Consider the following 17,177-nt stretch of genomic DNA (forward strand, 5'->3'; position numbering starts at 1 on the left):
AGGTGTGGACAGCACATGAAGAAGGAAAAAATAGGGTGTCTAGAGCTACCTGATGAAGGAAAGCTAGTGTTTCCAAATAAACCTGTTGGACTATAATCTGTGTGATTTTAGCTTTATCCACCCCTGTCCAACACCAGCTCCTCCACATCAGGGAAAGAACAGGCCAACCCACCTATTCCATGTATTAAATACTGTGGATGCTGGAAATCTGAAACGTACACGGAAAATTCTAGGGAAACTTGGCAGTTATGACAGCATCTGTGGAGAGACAATCGGTGTTAATGTTTGATTGTTCAAGTTGGGGTCGGTCAGTGAAGAAGATTATCTAAGCTTATAGCAGGACATTGATCAGATGGGCCAATGGGCTAAGGAGTGGCAGGTACAATTTAATTTAGGTAAAATGGGATGCATTTAGATAAGGCAAATCAGGGCAGGGCTTACACCCTCAGCGGTAGGGTCCTGGGTAGGGTTGCCGAACTAAGAGACCTACACTTGCAGGTCAATAGTTCCTTGAAAATGGAGTTGCAGGTGGAAAGGGGGGTGAAGAAGGCATTTGGCACGCATGCCCTCATTGGTCATAGCATTGAGTATAGGAGTTGGGATGTCATATTGCAGCTGCACAGGACATTGGTGGGGCCACTTTTAAAATACTATGTACAATTCTGGTCACTATTCTATAGGAAGAATGTTATCAAACCTGAGAGAATGCAGAGAAGATTTACAAGGATGTTACTGGGGTTGGAATGTTTGAGCTATAGGGATAGGCTGAATTGGCTGGAGCTTTTTTCCCAGAACATCAGAGGCTAAGGGGTGACCTTATAGAGGTTTGTAAAATCGTGAGGGACATGGATTAAGTGAATAACCAAGGTCTTTTTCATAGGATAGGGAAGTCCAAAGCTAAAGTGTGTAGGTTTCAGATGAGAGGGAAAAGATATTTTAAAAGACATAAGCAGTAACATTTTCACCCAGACAGTGGTGCATGTACGGAATGAGCTGCCAGAGAAAGTGGTGGAGGCTGATACAATTGCAACATTTAAAAGGCATCTGAATAGGTAGATGAATAGGAAGGGTTTAGAGGGATAAGGGTCAGGTGCTGGCAAATGGGACAGTGTCAGATTGGGGTGTCTAGACTGAAGGGTCTGTTTCCATGTTGTATGCCTCGATGACTCTCTTTACCCCTACCTTGCCACCTATCTAGCAGCTGCTATCTGCAATTATTATGGGCTAGATGCAGTTCCAGCAATGGCCACTGCTCCCAGTGATGATGCTGGAACCAGAGAGTTGCCAGCCATACAAATAGCTTGTAGCCCTTGGTTGTGAGATTTCATCTCCAGATGGAATAGTAGGAGGGGTCCTAAGATTATCTTTGGTCTGGTGTTGGAAGGTATAATTATTGACTCCTGACTTATGCTGATAAATATGCAACTACTGACATGACTAAATGGGGCATGGTTGCAATTTTCCTCAGGTTAATAATCTGCTGACATTTGTTTTCTCATTTGGAAAAGGTAACAGAAGGTAACTATTGCTGGATAAATGTACCTCAGCAGAAGTTAGTGCCTTCAGAACAGAAATAAAGGCAAGCCATTTGTTTTATGTCTTGTAAACTAAGAAGATCCATGTTGGATAACTGACCTGTTTGCATGTACTTTAGTGTATTGTTTTGAAAATCTGGATGAGAATGTCTTTTTTATCGTGTGCTCTCTGATCCTATGGTAGTATTACAAATTGCCCATGTTGGCTGGAGTTAAGCCTGTGTGAAGACATCTGATATGCTGCCTTTAACAAGTGAACTGATCATAAGTGTAGGAATACACTGGGAACTGTTTGACGCTAGGCTGAAAGAAGTCTTTGTGTGATTTGTTGAAGCGAACGACACCTAGTAGTCAAGAACAAGCATCCCTAACTTGACTGCAAACTGATAGATTCATGCTCTGTAAGTCACAAAGAATGGAAATGCTGAAAACCTTCGTTTAACAGATTTTAATTTGTTAGCACTGCTAAATAGTGAATCAAATTAGCATTGTAAATTTACTGAGGTCTGCTAAAGGGAAAAATGCACTTTTTGTAGATTAGTAAGGAATTACACTACTGGTTGAAGAGCATCCTTTATTTGGAACCAGTCCCGAAGAAGAAATAGCTAATTTGTATTACAGATGAGCTTCGTTGCCTAGTGATGTGTGAACCATCATTCTGTCAGAGGAAGTGCTTTTTATCTCTGAGTGAAATGAATGTCTCCTGTGTTATGTTTCAGATGATTAAAAGCACTGCGGAGCTGAGAAGCATTTTCTGGTAAGTTTCTTTTTTCTCCCATTTGCTCTTTGTTCCCTGTGTGGCAATTCATCACTATTTTGTTTTGCTTTGTTTTTGTGTGAAGTATGGAGAGACACTGATTTATCTACCTTTGATAACTTGGGCTATAGGATTTTAACAGTATCTGTTGCTATCCCTACATGTAAATATTATTTTGCCCTTTGTAAAATCAATACATTTGTCTGTCATTGTGTAGGTACACTCAGAGCAGAGTGCAGATTTGTAACTTTGTCAATTGTAACTCATGAAACTTAATTTCGTTGTAGAGATGATCCACATACAACAAGTTTATGCAAAATTATGTATATGTACAGAAGTTGATATATTAGGCACTTGAAAAAAATTAATTATTTATATGATAATTTATCTCTCATACATGGGTGTTGATTTAGAACAATGCCATTGAGATGAAGTGATTCCATCTATTTTGTTGGCATGCCTGTAAGAAACTGTGCATTATAGCAACCAGTTTAAAATTAATTATTTAGTTAACTGCCATATCCAGCAAGATATTTTGTCTCATTTTCTCTCCCTTTCAGAAAGGTGGAGAGGTAAAGAAATGTGAGCAGTTCAATCCTGTATCCTCTCCCTCACAACAGCCACTTTTTTTTTCACCTTTGTAACATCAACTACCTCCACCTCTGCACTGCAGATCATCTGTTGCTAAAACTCCGCGTGATTCTATTATGAATCGCAGAATCCCTTGCTTTCCTGGTCAGTCTCCCATCTTTCATGTTTTGTAATTGTCAGTTTACATAAATATCTGCTGCTTGTATCTTTTATTGGATCAAGACCTTCTCCATAAGACCATAAGACATAGGAGTGGAAGTAAGGCCATTCGGCCCATCGAGTCCACTCCGCCATTCAATCATGGCTGATGGGCATTTCAACTCCACTTACCCACATTCTCGATTACAATCCCTATTCTATTTGATCTATAATGCCTCTAATTTAAAATCATTGTGCATGTGTGTAAATTCCTTCACTGACACAGAAGCTTTCAGCTTTCTAGGTCCAGTTCTAAGGATTCACTGCCTAAACACCCCTTCTTATGGCTTGCCATACGTTTTTGTGTCTGACTCTGAATAGCCTTGCATGATATTTGATGTTAAAGGCACTGTATAATTTCACATTTAGGGGCGAGGGTGAGCAAAAGTGGGAGGCTGGAACACGCTGAGCCAAAAAAATAAAGTGGAAATAGGTGCTCTGTGTTGAAATGGACACAGGATTGAAAACTCTGCTCATGCTCAAAATTATTAAATTTAAATAGACTAGTTCACCCTGAGATAGTGACTGAGGAAGTGGTTGGAACTGATAGCAAGATGATGGAGTTTGTGATGTGGGAAAAAGGCGATGGCTTTGTTTCTTTAAATGTTTAATTAAAGAAAAATGCAATTAATCTAAGACTGGATATCAGATGAACAGAGCTGGTATAGCGGGAATAACAGTACCACCGTTACTTTTTCCCTTTATATTCTTGTGACTTGTCCTGACAAATGGTAATATATTTGAAAATGTGAGCACTAAATAGCAGACCAGTCCAGGTATCATCCCTGCTTTTTGATCAGAATGAAGGGATGCCTGTTAAAACAGGGGGAAAGAGAGCCACACCACATTATGCAAACTTTCGTGAAGGCCGAGTTAAAAATAATTTGTTTAGAAATGATTTGTCAAGGAAGTTGTTATCTTGGGCCAGGCGTATTGATGCGCTTTATACTAGTGAGAAATAAATGAACTGAGTGAGAACTAAATAAATACAATGGGTAGTGGGGAAATAGAAAGTCCCTTTCAACAAAAAAAATCAAGTAAAAACTTTAAGAATAATGAAATTATAGCTTGAGCTATCTTGGCTCTTATGAAGTTGAATAGGGCGTATATATCAAGGAGATCTTGAAAATAATATTGCATTGGTGCAATTTTCTGAATACGTACATTTGGAAAATTACGTTTAGAGTCAACCCAGACTAGACTGAATCCCACAAAAATTAGTTCTGGGCTCAGATACACCACCATATAAAAAGATGGATTATACGATATCTTTGAAGAACAAGGTAAGTTGGAAATTAGACCCGTTGACACAAGACCGCATGTGACCACTATCATCTACAAGGATTATAGGTGCTGGCGGTCTTAAAAAGCATAAAGGTAGATAAATCTCCAGGGCCTGATCAAGTGTGCCCTAAGATATCCTGGGAAGCTAGGAAATAAATTGTGGGCCTCTAACAGATACTTGTATCATCTACAGCCACGGGTAAGGTGCCAGAGGACTGGAAGGTGGCAAATGTACTTATTTTTTTAAAGAGAGGCTGCAATCCTGGTAACTATAGACCAGTGAGTCTGACATTGGTGGTGGATAGGTTATTGGATAGGATTCTGAGATTGGCTTGCATTTGGAGAAGCAAGGATTGATTAGAGATAGTCAGCATGGCTTTGTTCATGAGAAATCACATCTCACAACTTGAATGAGTTTTTTTGAGGATGTGACCAAGAAAATAGGTATGGACAGATTAGTAGACATTGTCTACCGGGACTTTAGTAAAACCTTTGACAAGGTTCCATATGGTAGTCTGGTTACCATAGTTAGATCATGTGGGATTCAGGGAGGGCTGGTAAATTGGACGTAAAATTGGCTGGATGGAAGGACACTCTGTGTTAGTGGAGGGTTGTTTTTCAGACTGGAGGCATGTAACTATCAGTGTTCCATAGGGATCGGAGCTGGGTCCACTGTAGTTTGTTGTTTTTGTAAATGAGCACATAGGAAGCTTGGTTAGTAATTTTGTGGATGACACCAAAATGTAGACAGTGAGTAAAGTTCTTTAAGATTACAAAGGGATCTTGGGCCAATGAGCTGAGGAGTGGCCAATGGAGTATTATCTGTACATCTATTTAAAAGGGAGTTGCCAAGTCCATCACACCTAATTTTGGAACTAAACTCTACACATAGATGTGCAAATTAAAAATTTTCATTGCATTTATGTCTTCATAAAAATAATATGAAATATATAGCATAGACTTTACTCAAAAATCTAATCAGTAGCTTATGTTAAAGAGAAAATAGTGATATCAATTCTCTAAATCTATCATTCCCTGGATTACTGAGTTATGTTTCGAGCTTTGAAGGTCCTCATTGACATTTTTCATTTTTCAGTGGGATTGTTGTCTGGAAGTCACATTCAACCTCTTTGCAAAATAAAAGCATTTGGTCAGAATGAGCAATTTTAATTAACCTCTTGTCAAACTGCTCAGTATTTTTGTTAATGTTTTTGCAATCTTTTTTAGCCTACCTCAGTGCTAGACTGTGCTTTCTGTCTGAAAGAGTAGCTAGTAAAGCTGTTTCACATCCTCTCCCATTCATCTTGAAACCGGTTATCATTCCTTTTCTTCCATTACTGCAATTCCTAACTGTTCCTAGATCTATTTGATGTAAAGCCATCTGTAATGTACATGATCATGTGGTATCTGGGCAATAGCAATATGTGAAATGTCACTTACTTGATTATTCGTACAGTTCTTAATAGGTTAAATGCAGAATAAAATTGTTAGTGGATTGTGTGATAATTTTCAAATGATATCTGAAAAAATACAAAAGACTTTGGAAAACAGAGTCATAGAGATATGCAGCATGAAAATAGAACCTTTGATCCAACTCCTGCATTCCAACCAGATATCCTAAATAAATCTAGTTCCATTTGGCCCATATCCCTCTAAATTCTCCTCCTTCATATATCAATCCAGATGCCTTGTAAATGTTGTAATTGTACCAGCCTCCACCACTTCCTGTGGCAGCTCCTTCTATATATGCACCACTCTCTACATGAAACATTACCCCTTAGGTCCCATTTAAATCTTTCCCCCTTCACCCTAAACCTATGCTGTCTGGTTTTGGGCTCTTCCCCCCCCCCCCCATTCCCCCCCCCCCCCCCCAAAATCCTGGGGAAAAGAGCTTGTCAATTTATCCTATCCATGCCCCTCATGATTTTATAAGCCACTAAAAAGTCACCCCTCAGCCTCTGACACTCAAGGGAAAATAGCCCCAGTCTATTCAACTGGTCTCTATAGCTCAAACCCTCCAACCCTGGCAACATCCTTGTAAATCTTTTCTGAACTCTTTCAAGTTTTACAACATCCTTCCTGTAGCAGGTAGATCAGAATTGCATGCATTATTCCAACAGCAGCTTAGCCAATATCCTGTACAGATTCAACATGAACTCCTAACTCCTATAATCAGTGTACTATAGATTATACTCATGCCTACCACACACCACCTTCACTATCCAAACTATCTACTCTAAATGGGTTAGTTCTTTAAAAATTGCTGACATGCATTTCCACTGATACAATGCATGCTAAAAGTTCACAGAGAAAAGTCAGAAGTGTGACATGCATCAACTTTAAAAGAACCAGTGCATACGCCCTTTATTTAATCTGATCTGAATACCCAACCATCAAATCAGCTTGGATTTTACTTGCTGGTAGAGGACTACAGTCTAATTCATTTCTCATAGTGTGGATTTTGTTTCCTTTGTGGATTTTGTTTTGCAGTGATGGGTGCTGTTTCCTCTGAAATGAAAAGCTGTATATGCAAAAATGCAGAGTTTCACAAACTGCATGTTTCAGCATGCAAGTTCTTGCAGAAAGGGTACTCTAATGTATTCAGTACTTTGACAAGAAAATAGAAATATTCACTATAGAATGAATTTTTCCCATTTGCCAACAGCTGTGAAGATTTTGTCAATGTTTAAAAAGAATAGAATCCAGAAACCAAGACCACTATTCAAACTCCAGCTTCAAACCAGTAGCAGAATTTAAAATCATTGTTGAAACTCCAGTTTCTACGAGTGAAGGTGCTTAGCTCAGCTGCCTGGATGGCTGGTATGCAAGCAAAGTGATGTCAATAGCACGGGTTCAATTCACACACCAGCTGCAGTTACCGTGAAGATTGTCCTTCTCAACTTGTACTGAGGTCTGGTAAACCTCAGGGCAAAAGACCATCTCTCTGTACTGAGGGAGCAGTTATGTTTTATCTAATATCAGAGTCTCAGACCACTGTACAAACTTCAGCTCCTACACAAAATCAATGTTTAAGACTACTGCTTAAGCCCAGCTTCTACCCAATAACAGAATCTAAGATCATTGTTTAAACCCCTGCTTTCAATCAACATAAAACTACCAATGAAGTGATAAACCTGAGCATTATTTTTGGTTTTTACAAATCTTTATAATTTTAAATTGATGCTTTAGAAAGCATCTTATGGGCAGTGTTTTCTAAACTGTAGCATTATTAGAGTGCAGAATGAATAAATGAGTGAATAAATAGGCTTTGAGAATCTCTTTCTGTGGCTCTTTTAACGTTTGGGTTCTCCAGCAAATTAGAGGAGACAAATCTGTTGAAGAAAGGTATTTTTATTCAAATAGCGGAACTGGACATGGAGTTTTGAAGCTGTAAAAACCATTAGAATGGAATAGACCTGGGAAGATTTCTCCCTGGTTGTGGGTTCTGTGGGACTGTAATGATTTTCCCAATGATGGAAGGGAGAGGACACCATGACCAGTCAAGCGCAGTGGATGGAAGCCGATGTGTGACCCTTCAGCCTGGAGACTGTGCACCAAGAGGGTCCGGGGCCTCAGAAAGGTGGAAAATGTGAATGGCATGGTAACTTCCCAATGCTGAGACCACACTCAGTGCATTTTGCAGCCCCACCCATTCATCTCTCTTCAGGTAGCCATCCAAACCTTAAACTCATCTAAACATTAAACAGTCTCTCAGCCTAATATTCTGGTTTCCATGCCTCCTAGTCCCAACCACCCTTCAAAAACTGTGTTCTTCCCCCAATCTACATCAGCCAATGCTTCCATTATAACTCTTGAGTTTCTCCCAATGAAGGAATAAAGTACACCAGCTTGGGAAGAGATTCTTTTGTATATAACAGTAGTTTTAAGGAAGGTTATTTTATCAAACAGAATTTAGTGTGTTCTGAAGTGGGTAGGAAGTGGCTAGACTATTTTCCTCTGTTTTTTCAATACATTGTCTTGTACCCATTTGAACAGTTTAACATTTAAATCTTTATCCATCTTAAGTTGGAAGGGAGAAAGTACACACCAATTTTCTAACAATTCTCTTATTGCAACTCCTTCTTAGCCCCAGCAGAAAACATAGTTTTGCTTTTCTGATCACTTTAATTTTTCCTTCCACTGGAACTACTTAGTTTTCTCACCTAATAAACTGGCCAAATTCCGATTCTTCACACAGGTGATGTATATTGCTATACCAGCACAGTTGAAACATGTTCAGGTAATAATGCACAATTGCCTTAAATATGGCAACATCATTTTTTATTTAAAACAAAGAAAACCCCCAGGACTTTTAGTTTCCACTCATACCAAGATTTTGTTAGGAAGTTACAAAGATTATGAAGTCATCAGAACAACTCCCACACTCTTTCCCCCATTTCCCCCTTCCCCAGCCATTATTTTCAGAGCTCTATTTCTAACTTGCTTTCATCTGAAATCTTGGTTATTGAGATAGTTTCAAAGTGTATTTAATTTTGGAAGGGAGAGGTTGTCGAATTTTAATGGAAAAAAAACACATTTCAATGTTTGAGTGCTTCAAATGTTCCAGTCCTTTAACGGTTCCAAGAATTTCCACAGGAATGCCCAATAGTACATATCTCTTTCATATTACACTGCTGACAGCTGATATTTCACTCATGGTATTAGAATATTCTGGAGAATCTAATATCTAACAGATTTTTAATGTTCATTAAAGAACAAAATACTGAATTATTAAATCTGTTCAATTATCACCCAAGAGGTGATTTGGGGAATTAACTTGGTTGTTTCCATACCATTGTAATAACCTCAAGCAATACAAATTTTTAAATTTCTGTCTAGTTAAAAACATAGTATGAGCCAAATACTGAGTAGGTATGATTCACAAAGAAAGACTCCTACAATAACCCCACTGTAATTGATTGCTTAAGTGTCATTGATTCTTTCCAGATACAACACTATAATAATTGATATATGCATAAGGATTGAATTCTAGTGCTGACATGACTCTGAGACTTGCTTGGAAATGTGCTTTTCAACAAAACAAGTTTATTGGAGTCAAATGAAAACTGTTTCATTGGAGGAGGCTCCTACTTCTATCTCGTGTCTATGTAATTTTCAGTGGGCCATGAGGGACGACAGAAGAATGGGATATTTTCATTGTTTGTGATTACAGCAGGTTGGACTTCCTGCTGTCAATTGGGGTAATGGGATCAGAACAAAACGGGGCATTTTAAAAAAGAAAACATAGGCCATAATTAGTATTGATCACCTTTCTGATACAGCAACTTGCTTTTATATTCAGGTAGGGCCAATGGAATTAAAATTTTCTCTCAATGATGTAACAAACCTATCAAATTAGAGTGGACAATTCCAATGTGGTTGTGAGAGCAATTCAGTCACCAGAATTAAAATTGATAACATTGTCAAGGAAAATTAACAAACTTGCCCAGTCATTTAGATATACTATTCTAATGACATTATTGAAAAGATGTTGTCTCTATCCAGCCTATGCTAAATATAACCTAAAAGTGAGCTGAATATACTCTCAATCACTGATATCCCTTTTGGAAATTATAAAATTTACACCCCTGTATTAAGAAAACCAAAAGAACCATGGATGCTGTAAATTGGAAACAAAAATAAAAGTTGCTGGAAAAGCTCATCAGGTCTGGCACCATTGTGCAGAGAAATCAGAGTTAACATTTTGGGTTGGGTGACTCTTCCTTAGTTCTAAGTTATCTCTCTCTCTCTCTCTCGCTCTCTCTCTCTACAAGACCCTGTGTATTAACATACAGATTTCCGTGAACGCAAGGGCACCACACTTCAAACCAGATTGACAATCCTAAATTAGATTACTCTGGAAGAGTAAAGTATCTCAACGGTTTGAGTGACAAGTCAAGTTAGCTGTTTCCTGCTGCTACCACTACACAGTCGCAACACAAGTGGTGTTTGCCATTTACAGGATGCTGCCACCAAGCCAAACATATGCTCTGCCAGTCATACAAATCAGCAGTTTGGTATATCTGTTTCAGTGCTCATCTGATACTAGCTATGCAGGCCATATTTCCCAAAAATTGGTGGATTGTATCAAACAACCTATCCCTTCAGCTGAAAATAAAAAAGACAGACCATGGATGATGGAAATCTGAAACCAAGAAACCCCAGAATTGCTGGAGAAATTCAGTTCTGGCAACATCTATCAAGAATGCAGAGCTATCACTTTTTCAGGTTCAATAACCCATCTTCAGAACTGATGGTGGCTAGGTAAAGGTGGTATGCCATGCGATAGGTTGAGACGGAGTTCACACGCGCACAGAGAGAGAGAGAGCCATAGAGATGTACAGCATGGAAACAGACCCTGTGGTCCAACCCGTCCATGCCGACCAGATATCCCAACCCAATCTTAGTCCCACCTACCAGCACCCAGCCTATATCCCTCCAAACCCTTCCTATTCGTACACCCATCCACAGGCCTTTTAAATGTTGTAATGGTACCAGCCTCCACCACTTCCTCTGGCTGCTCATTCCATACAAGTACCACCCTCTGTGTGAATAAGTTGCCCATTAGGTCTCTTTTATATCTTTCCCCTCTCACCCTAAACCTATGTCTTCTAGTTCTGGACCTTGGAAAATAAATGAGGCTTCCAGTTGACTCTCTTCATGCAGTGATTGTAAAAATTCAATCGGTCAGCTTATAGTTCCTCACCTGAACTGGAAGCACTGTGATAAGGTATTAGCGATCAATGACGATGTTTGTTTTTAAAAAGCAGCATTTCTGTTATTGAAATCGTGCATTCGTTGCACACATGAATTATGTTGTGAAATTCTGGATGCTATTGAATGCTTTGCAATTTTTAAAAAAACTGTAGCTGTCTAGCTGATGATGAAGACGCATGCTAGAAGTCAGGTATCATCTGTCGAAGAGATCTGCGGAGAGTTTGACCCAAGGGTGCTTCCCAGCTATGAGTTTAGGAATGGTATTGATCGAGGTTTGGGATGAGTACGTCCCCTTCACCACAACTTGACGGATTTCATAAAGCAAAAAATTGATTATTTCAAGAAGTTACAATGAAAATAAACACACTGCAGTTTGTTTTTGAGATGACTCTCATGCGTGCCACTGTCGACATTTCCCAGTTCCCCGTTAATTCCATACCATTATGCACCAGTTGGTCACATAGCAATGTAATAATCCACGTGTATTTTAGAAAATAAAGACTATTTAAGAAATGTCACATTTCTATTAAATGAACGATTTTAAGGGACCAGGGTAACTTTTTCACCGAACCGTGGCTTTAATTATTGAAGAGAATTGATGTGAGTGAAAGCGCTCCAGGACAGTCTCCCTGCGCCCTCTATAGCCGATACAGACTGACTGCTGCTTCCTCATTCAACCCGCCTGAAGTACTTTGCAGCCAAATTAACGTCCACATAATAGCATTGCAAGTTTAACTCACTTCCAACCGTATAGCGAAGACCGAGAAACAACGTGGTGGAGGAGGAGGTGGATCTGCCAAGACCTCTGTTCATTCGGTTGTGGGATGGGGCTTTATTCAGTCCGGCTGACAGCACAGTCAGCATTGATGGTTCAACACTACTGTTGACAGCGTTCTATAAATTTATTGAATATTTAGAAAGTAGGACAACCCTACAGCTGAAAACACATCCCCCGTCCAGATTTTCCGACCTTTGATTTTATTTGACACGTTGAATGGTGACAGTGCAGCCCTGATACCTGTTGTGTTGTGGTGGAGTCTGAACAACTCCCTAACTCATCCCTCCCTCACCTTCCACCCATTCTCTCCCCTCTTTATTCCTCCACCTCCCTCTCTTCCCACCTTCCCTTTCCCCACACCCTAGCCCCCACTCCTTTCCCTCTCCTACAAACCCGTATCCCTCCTTCCGCCTTCTCCCCTCCCCTTTCCTCTTCCCCTCCCAACTCCCTTTTCCCCCTCCCCCCTCCTCCCCTCCACTATCCCCTTCTCCCCCTCCCCTATCCTCCTCCTCCCCCTCCCTTTGCCCCCTTTCTCTACCCCAATTCCCTTCCCCCTCCTCCCTCCCTATCCTTTCCCTCCCTTTCTCTTTCCTTCCTTCATTTTCTCCCCCTCCCTTCCCCCGTCCATTTCCCCCCTCCCTTCCCCCCTTTCTCTTTCCTTCCTTCATTTTCTCCCCTCCCTCCCTTCCCCCTCCTCTTTCCTCCCTCCTCTTTCCACCCTCCCTCCCTTCTCTTTTCCCCCCTCCCTCACTCTTTCCCCCTCCCCGCCCTCCCCCCTCTTTTCCCCTCCCCCCCTCTTTTCCCCTCCCCCCCTCTTTTCCCCTCCCCCCCTCTTTTCCCCTCCCCCCCTCTTTTCCCCTCCCCCTCCTCTTTCCCCCTCCCCCTCCTCTTTCCCCCTCCCTCTCCCTCCTCTCTTTACCCCTCTCTCCCTCCTCTTTTCCCCACCCTTCCCTCCCTCCTATTTCCCACCCCCTCCTCTTTCCCCCTCCTCTTTTCCCCTCTCTCTCCCTCCTCTTTCCCCTCCCCTCCCTCCTCTTCCCCCTCCCCTCCCTCCTCTTCCCCAACCCACCTCTTCCCCAACCCTCCCTCTTTCCCTCCCTCTTTCCCTCCCTCCCTCTTTCCCTCCCCCTTCCCCCTCCCTCCCTCTTTCCCTCCTCTTTCCCCCTCCCTCCCTCCTCTTTCCCCCCCCTCCTCCTCTCTTCCCCCTCCCTCCCTCCTCTTTCCCCCTCCCTCCCTCCTCTTTCCCCCTCCCTTCCTCCTCTTTCCCCCTCCCTCCCTCCTCTTTTCTCCCTCCTCTTTTCTCCCTCCCTCTTTCCCTCCCCTTTCCCCCTCTCTCTCTCCCTCCTCTTTCCCCCTCCCTCCCTCCCTCCTCTTTCCCCCTCCCTCCCTCCCTTTTCCCCCTCCCTCCCTCCCTCCCTCCCTTTTTTCCCCTCCCTCCCTCCCTCCTCTTTCCCCCTCCCTCCCTCCCTCCTCTTTCCCCCTCCCTCCCTCCCTCCCTCCTCTTTCCCCCTCCCTCCTCTTTCCCCTCCCTCCTCTTTCCCCCTCCTTTTTTCCCCCTCCCTCCCTCCCTCCCTCCCTCTTTTCTCCCCCCCCTCCCTCTTTTCTCCCCCCCCTCCCCTCTTTTCTCCCCCCCCTCCCTCTTTTCTCCCCCCCTCCCTCTTTTCTCCCCCCTCCCTCCCTCTTTTCTCCCCCCCTCTTTTCTCCCCCCCTCCCTCCTTTTCTCCTCCCCTCCTCTTTTCTCCCCCCTCCCTCCCTCCCTCCCTCCCTCCCTCTTTTCTCCCCCCCTCCCTCCCTCTCTTCTCCCCTCTCCCGCCCTCTTATCTCCCCCCTCACTCCCTCTTTTCTCCCCCCTCCCTCCCTCTTTTCTCCCCCCTCCCTCCCTCTTTTCTCCCCCCTCCCTCCCTCTTTTCTCCCCCCCTCCCTCCCTCTTCTCCCCCCTCCCTCCCTTTTCTCCCCCCTCCCTCCCTCCCTCTCTCTTTTTCCCCCCCTCCCTCCCTCCTCTTTTCTCCCCCCTCCCTCCCTCCCTCCTCTTTTCTCCCCCCCCCTCCCTCCCTCCCTCCCTCCTCTTTTCTCCCCCCTCCCTCCCTCCCTCCCTCCTCTTTTTCCCTCCCCCTCCCTCCTCTTTTTCCCCCCCCCTCCCTCCTCTTTTTCCCCCCTCCCTCCCTCCTCTTTTTCCCCCCTCCCTCCCTCCTCTTTTTCCCCCTCCCTCCCTCCTCTTTTTTCCCCCCTCCCTCCTCTTTTCCCCCTCCTCTTTCCTCCTCCTCTTCCCCCCCCTCCCTCCCTCTTTTCTCTCTTTTCTCCCCTCCCTCCCTCCCTCCCTCTTTTCTCCCTCCCTCCTCTTTTCTCCCTCCTCTTTTCTCCCTCCTCTTTTCTCCCTCCTCTTTCCCCCTCCCTCTCTCTTTCCCCCTCCCTCCCTCTCTCTTTCCCCCTCCCTCCCTCCTTTTCCCCCTCCCAACCTCCCTCCCTCCTTTTCCCCCTCCCAACCTCCCTCCCTCCTTTTCCCCCTCCCAACCTCCCTCCCTCCTTTCCCCCCCTCCCTCCCTCCTCTTTTTCCCCACTCTGTCCCTCCTCTTTCCCCCTCCCTCCCTCCCTCTTTTCCCCTCCCTCCCTCCCTCCCTCTTTTCCCCTCCCTCCCTCCCTCCCTCTTCCCCCCCTCCCTCTTTCCCTCCCTCCCTCTTTCCCCCCTCCCTCTTTTCCCCTTCCCTCTTTCCCCCCTCCCTCTTTCCCTCCCTCCCTCTTTCCCCCCTCCCTCTTTTCCCCTTCCCTCTTTCCCCCCCCCCTCTTTCCCCCCTCTCTCCCTCCTCTTTTCCCCCTCCTCTTTTTTCCCCCCTCCCTCCTCTTTTTTCCCCCTCCCTCCCTCCCTCCCTCTTTTCTCCCCCACTCCCTCCCTTCTCCCCCCCTCCTTCCCTTCTCCCCCCCTCCTTCCCTTCTCCCCCCCTCCTTCTTTTCTCCCCCCCTCCTTCTTTTCTCCCCTCCCTCCCTCTTTTCTCCCCTCCCTCCCTCTTTTCTCCCCCCCTCCCCTCTTTTCTCCCCCCCCTCCCTCTTTTCTCCCCCCTCCCTCCCTCCTCTTTTCTCCCCCCTCCCTCCCCCCTCCTCTTTTCTCCCCCCTCCCTCCCCTTTCCCCCTCCCTCCCTCCCCCCTTCCCCCCCCTCCCTCCCCTTCCCCCCCCTCCCTCCCCCCCCCCCCCTCCCCTTCCCCCCTCCCCTTCCCCCCCCCTCCCCTTCCCCCCCCTTTCCCTCCCTCCCTCCTCTTTTCTCCCCCTCCCTCCTCTTTTCTCCCCCTCCCTCCTCTTTTCTCCCCCTCCCTCCCCCTCTTTTTTCCCCCTCCCTCCCCCTCTTTTTTCCCCCTCCCTCCCCCTCTTTTTTCCCCCTCCCTCCCCTTTTTTCCCCCTCCCTCCCCTTTTTTCCCCCTCCCTCCCCTTTTTTCCCCCTCCCTCCTCTTTTTCCCTCCTCCCTCCCTCCCCTTTTTTCCCCCCCCCCCTCCCTCCCCTTTTTTCCCCCTCCCTCCCTCCTCTTTTCCCCCTCCCTCCCTCCTCCCCCTCCCCTTTTTTCCCCCTCCCTCCCTCCTCCCCCTCCTCTTTTTCCCCCCCTCCCTCCCCTTTTTCCCCCCCCTCCCTCCCCCCCCTTTTTTCCTCCTCCCTCCCTCCCCTTTTTTCCCTCTCCCTCCCTCCTCCCCCTCCCTTTTTCCCCCCTCCTCCCCTTCCCCCCCCTCCCCTTCCCCCCCCTCCCCTTTCCCCCCCTCCCCTTCCCCCCCCTCCCCTTCCCCCCCCTCCCCTTCCCCCCCCTCCCCTTTCCCCCCCCCTTTTTTCCTCCTCCCTCCCTCCCCCTCCCCTTTTTTCCCCCTCCCTCCTCCCCCTCCCTTTTCCCCCCCTCCCCCTCCCTTTTCCCCCCCTCCCTCCCCTTTCCCCCCCTCCCCTTTCCCCCCCTCCCCTTTCCCCCCCTCCCCTTTTCCCCCCTCCCCTTTTTCCCCCCCTTTTTCCCCCTCCCTCCCTCCCTCCCCTTTTTCCCCCTCCCTCCCTCCCCTTTTTTCCCCCTCCCTCCCTCCCTCCCTCCCTCCCCTTTTTTCCCCCTCCCTCCCTCCCCTTTTTTCCCCCTCCCTCCCTCCCCTTTTTTCCCCCTCCCTCCCTCCCCTTTTTTCCCCTCCCTCCCTCCCTTTTTTCCCCTCCCTCCCCTTTTTTCCTCCTCCCTCCCCTTTTTCCCCCTCCCTCCCCTTTTTCCCCCTCCCCCCCTTTTTCCCCCTCCCCCCCTTTTTTCCCCCCCTCCCCCCCTCCCCCCTTTCCTCCCCCCCTCCCCCCCTCCCCTCCCCCCCCCCCCCCCTCCCCCTCCCCCCCTCCCTCCCCCTCCCCCCCCTCCCTCCCCCTCCCCCCCCCCTCCCCCCCTCCCCCCCTTTCCCCCCCCTCCCCCCCTCCCCCCCTTCCCCCCCCCTCCCCCCTTTCCCCCCCCTCCCCCCCTCCCCCCCTTCCCCCCCTCTCCCCCCCTTTCCCCCCCCCCTCCCCCCTTTCCCCCCCCCCCCTTTCCTCCCCCCCCCCCCCCTTCCCCCCCCCCCCCTTTTCCCCCCCCTTTTTCCCCCCCCCCCCCCTTTTTCCCCCCCCCCCCTTTTTCCCCCCCCTTTTTTTCCCCCTTTTTTCCCCCTTTTCTCCCCCCTTTTCTCTCCCCCCCTCCCCCCCTTTCTCTTCCCCCCTCCCTCACCCATCCCCGATGAAGTCATCCTGTTCGGTGCAGCCGAACCTGTTAGCGGAAGCCGCCTGTCTCCAATAGGGAAGCAGGAGCGTGGGGGTGGACCGGCGTCTGAGCCAATAGGCGGAGAGATCGGGGACGAGTGGGTTTGGTTGCGCACTGGCGAGCGGAGCATGAGCGTGTTGTCTCGGAGCAGCAGCATCTCCCAGTGTCTGTGTCACACTGTACTCACTGACACAGTACTCCCTGGGACACAGCCCCACGGAGACTGTACCCACTGGGACTGACCCTCACAGAGAGACTGCACTCACTGGGACACAGCGCTGCAGTTTCGCCTTGCTTTGATTAATTTTCCTTCATGCGTTTGTGGCTCCCACAGGACGAGGAGAGGTTGCTGCAGCCGCTGCCTCTTCTCACTGAAGGATTTGAGAACCTGTCTGCAACCTGAATGGATGGGAATGGGGAAAGCAGGATTTTACCAGTGCAGGGCTGACAGCCCCTCCGCCGCCTTTACTTTGCTGGTGCTTTTCATTTCGACGTGTGCCAACACAGGTAACCCCCCAACCCCGTCTTATCGCTGGAAAATTGAAATGTTTGTTTGTGTAAGAGCCTGGCTTTAGGCAGAGCCTGGTGACTGCGTC

The 17,177-nt window shown here is 46.6% G+C and overlaps 1 protein-coding gene across 2 annotated transcripts in view; it reads left to right on the forward strand.

Moving 5' to 3' along the window:
* Positions 1-17,177, forward strand: part of rgmb (repulsive guidance molecule BMP co-receptor b) — a 184,907-nt gene that overhangs the window by 161,774 nt on the left and 5,956 nt on the right. Inside the window, exons 3-5 of one of the 2 annotated variants that reach the window (XM_060844358.1) lie at positions 2,255-2,292; positions 7,031-7,185; positions 16,916-17,088. In XM_060844358.1, the coding sequence (XP_060700341.1) occupies positions 16,989-17,088 (100 nt within the window). In that variant the 5' untranslated portion in view covers positions 2,255-2,292; positions 7,031-7,185; positions 16,916-16,988. The remainder of the gene's footprint in view (positions 1-2,254; positions 2,293-7,030; positions 7,186-16,915; positions 17,089-17,177) is intronic. The other variant, XM_060844348.1, reaches the window with a different exon arrangement.

This window comes from Hemiscyllium ocellatum, chromosome 2 (assembly GCF_020745735.1).
Source record: "Hemiscyllium ocellatum isolate sHemOce1 chromosome 2, sHemOce1.pat.X.cur, whole genome shotgun sequence".
In the NCBI taxonomy this organism is placed as follows: Eukaryota; Metazoa; Chordata; class Chondrichthyes; order Orectolobiformes; family Hemiscylliidae; genus Hemiscyllium; species Hemiscyllium ocellatum.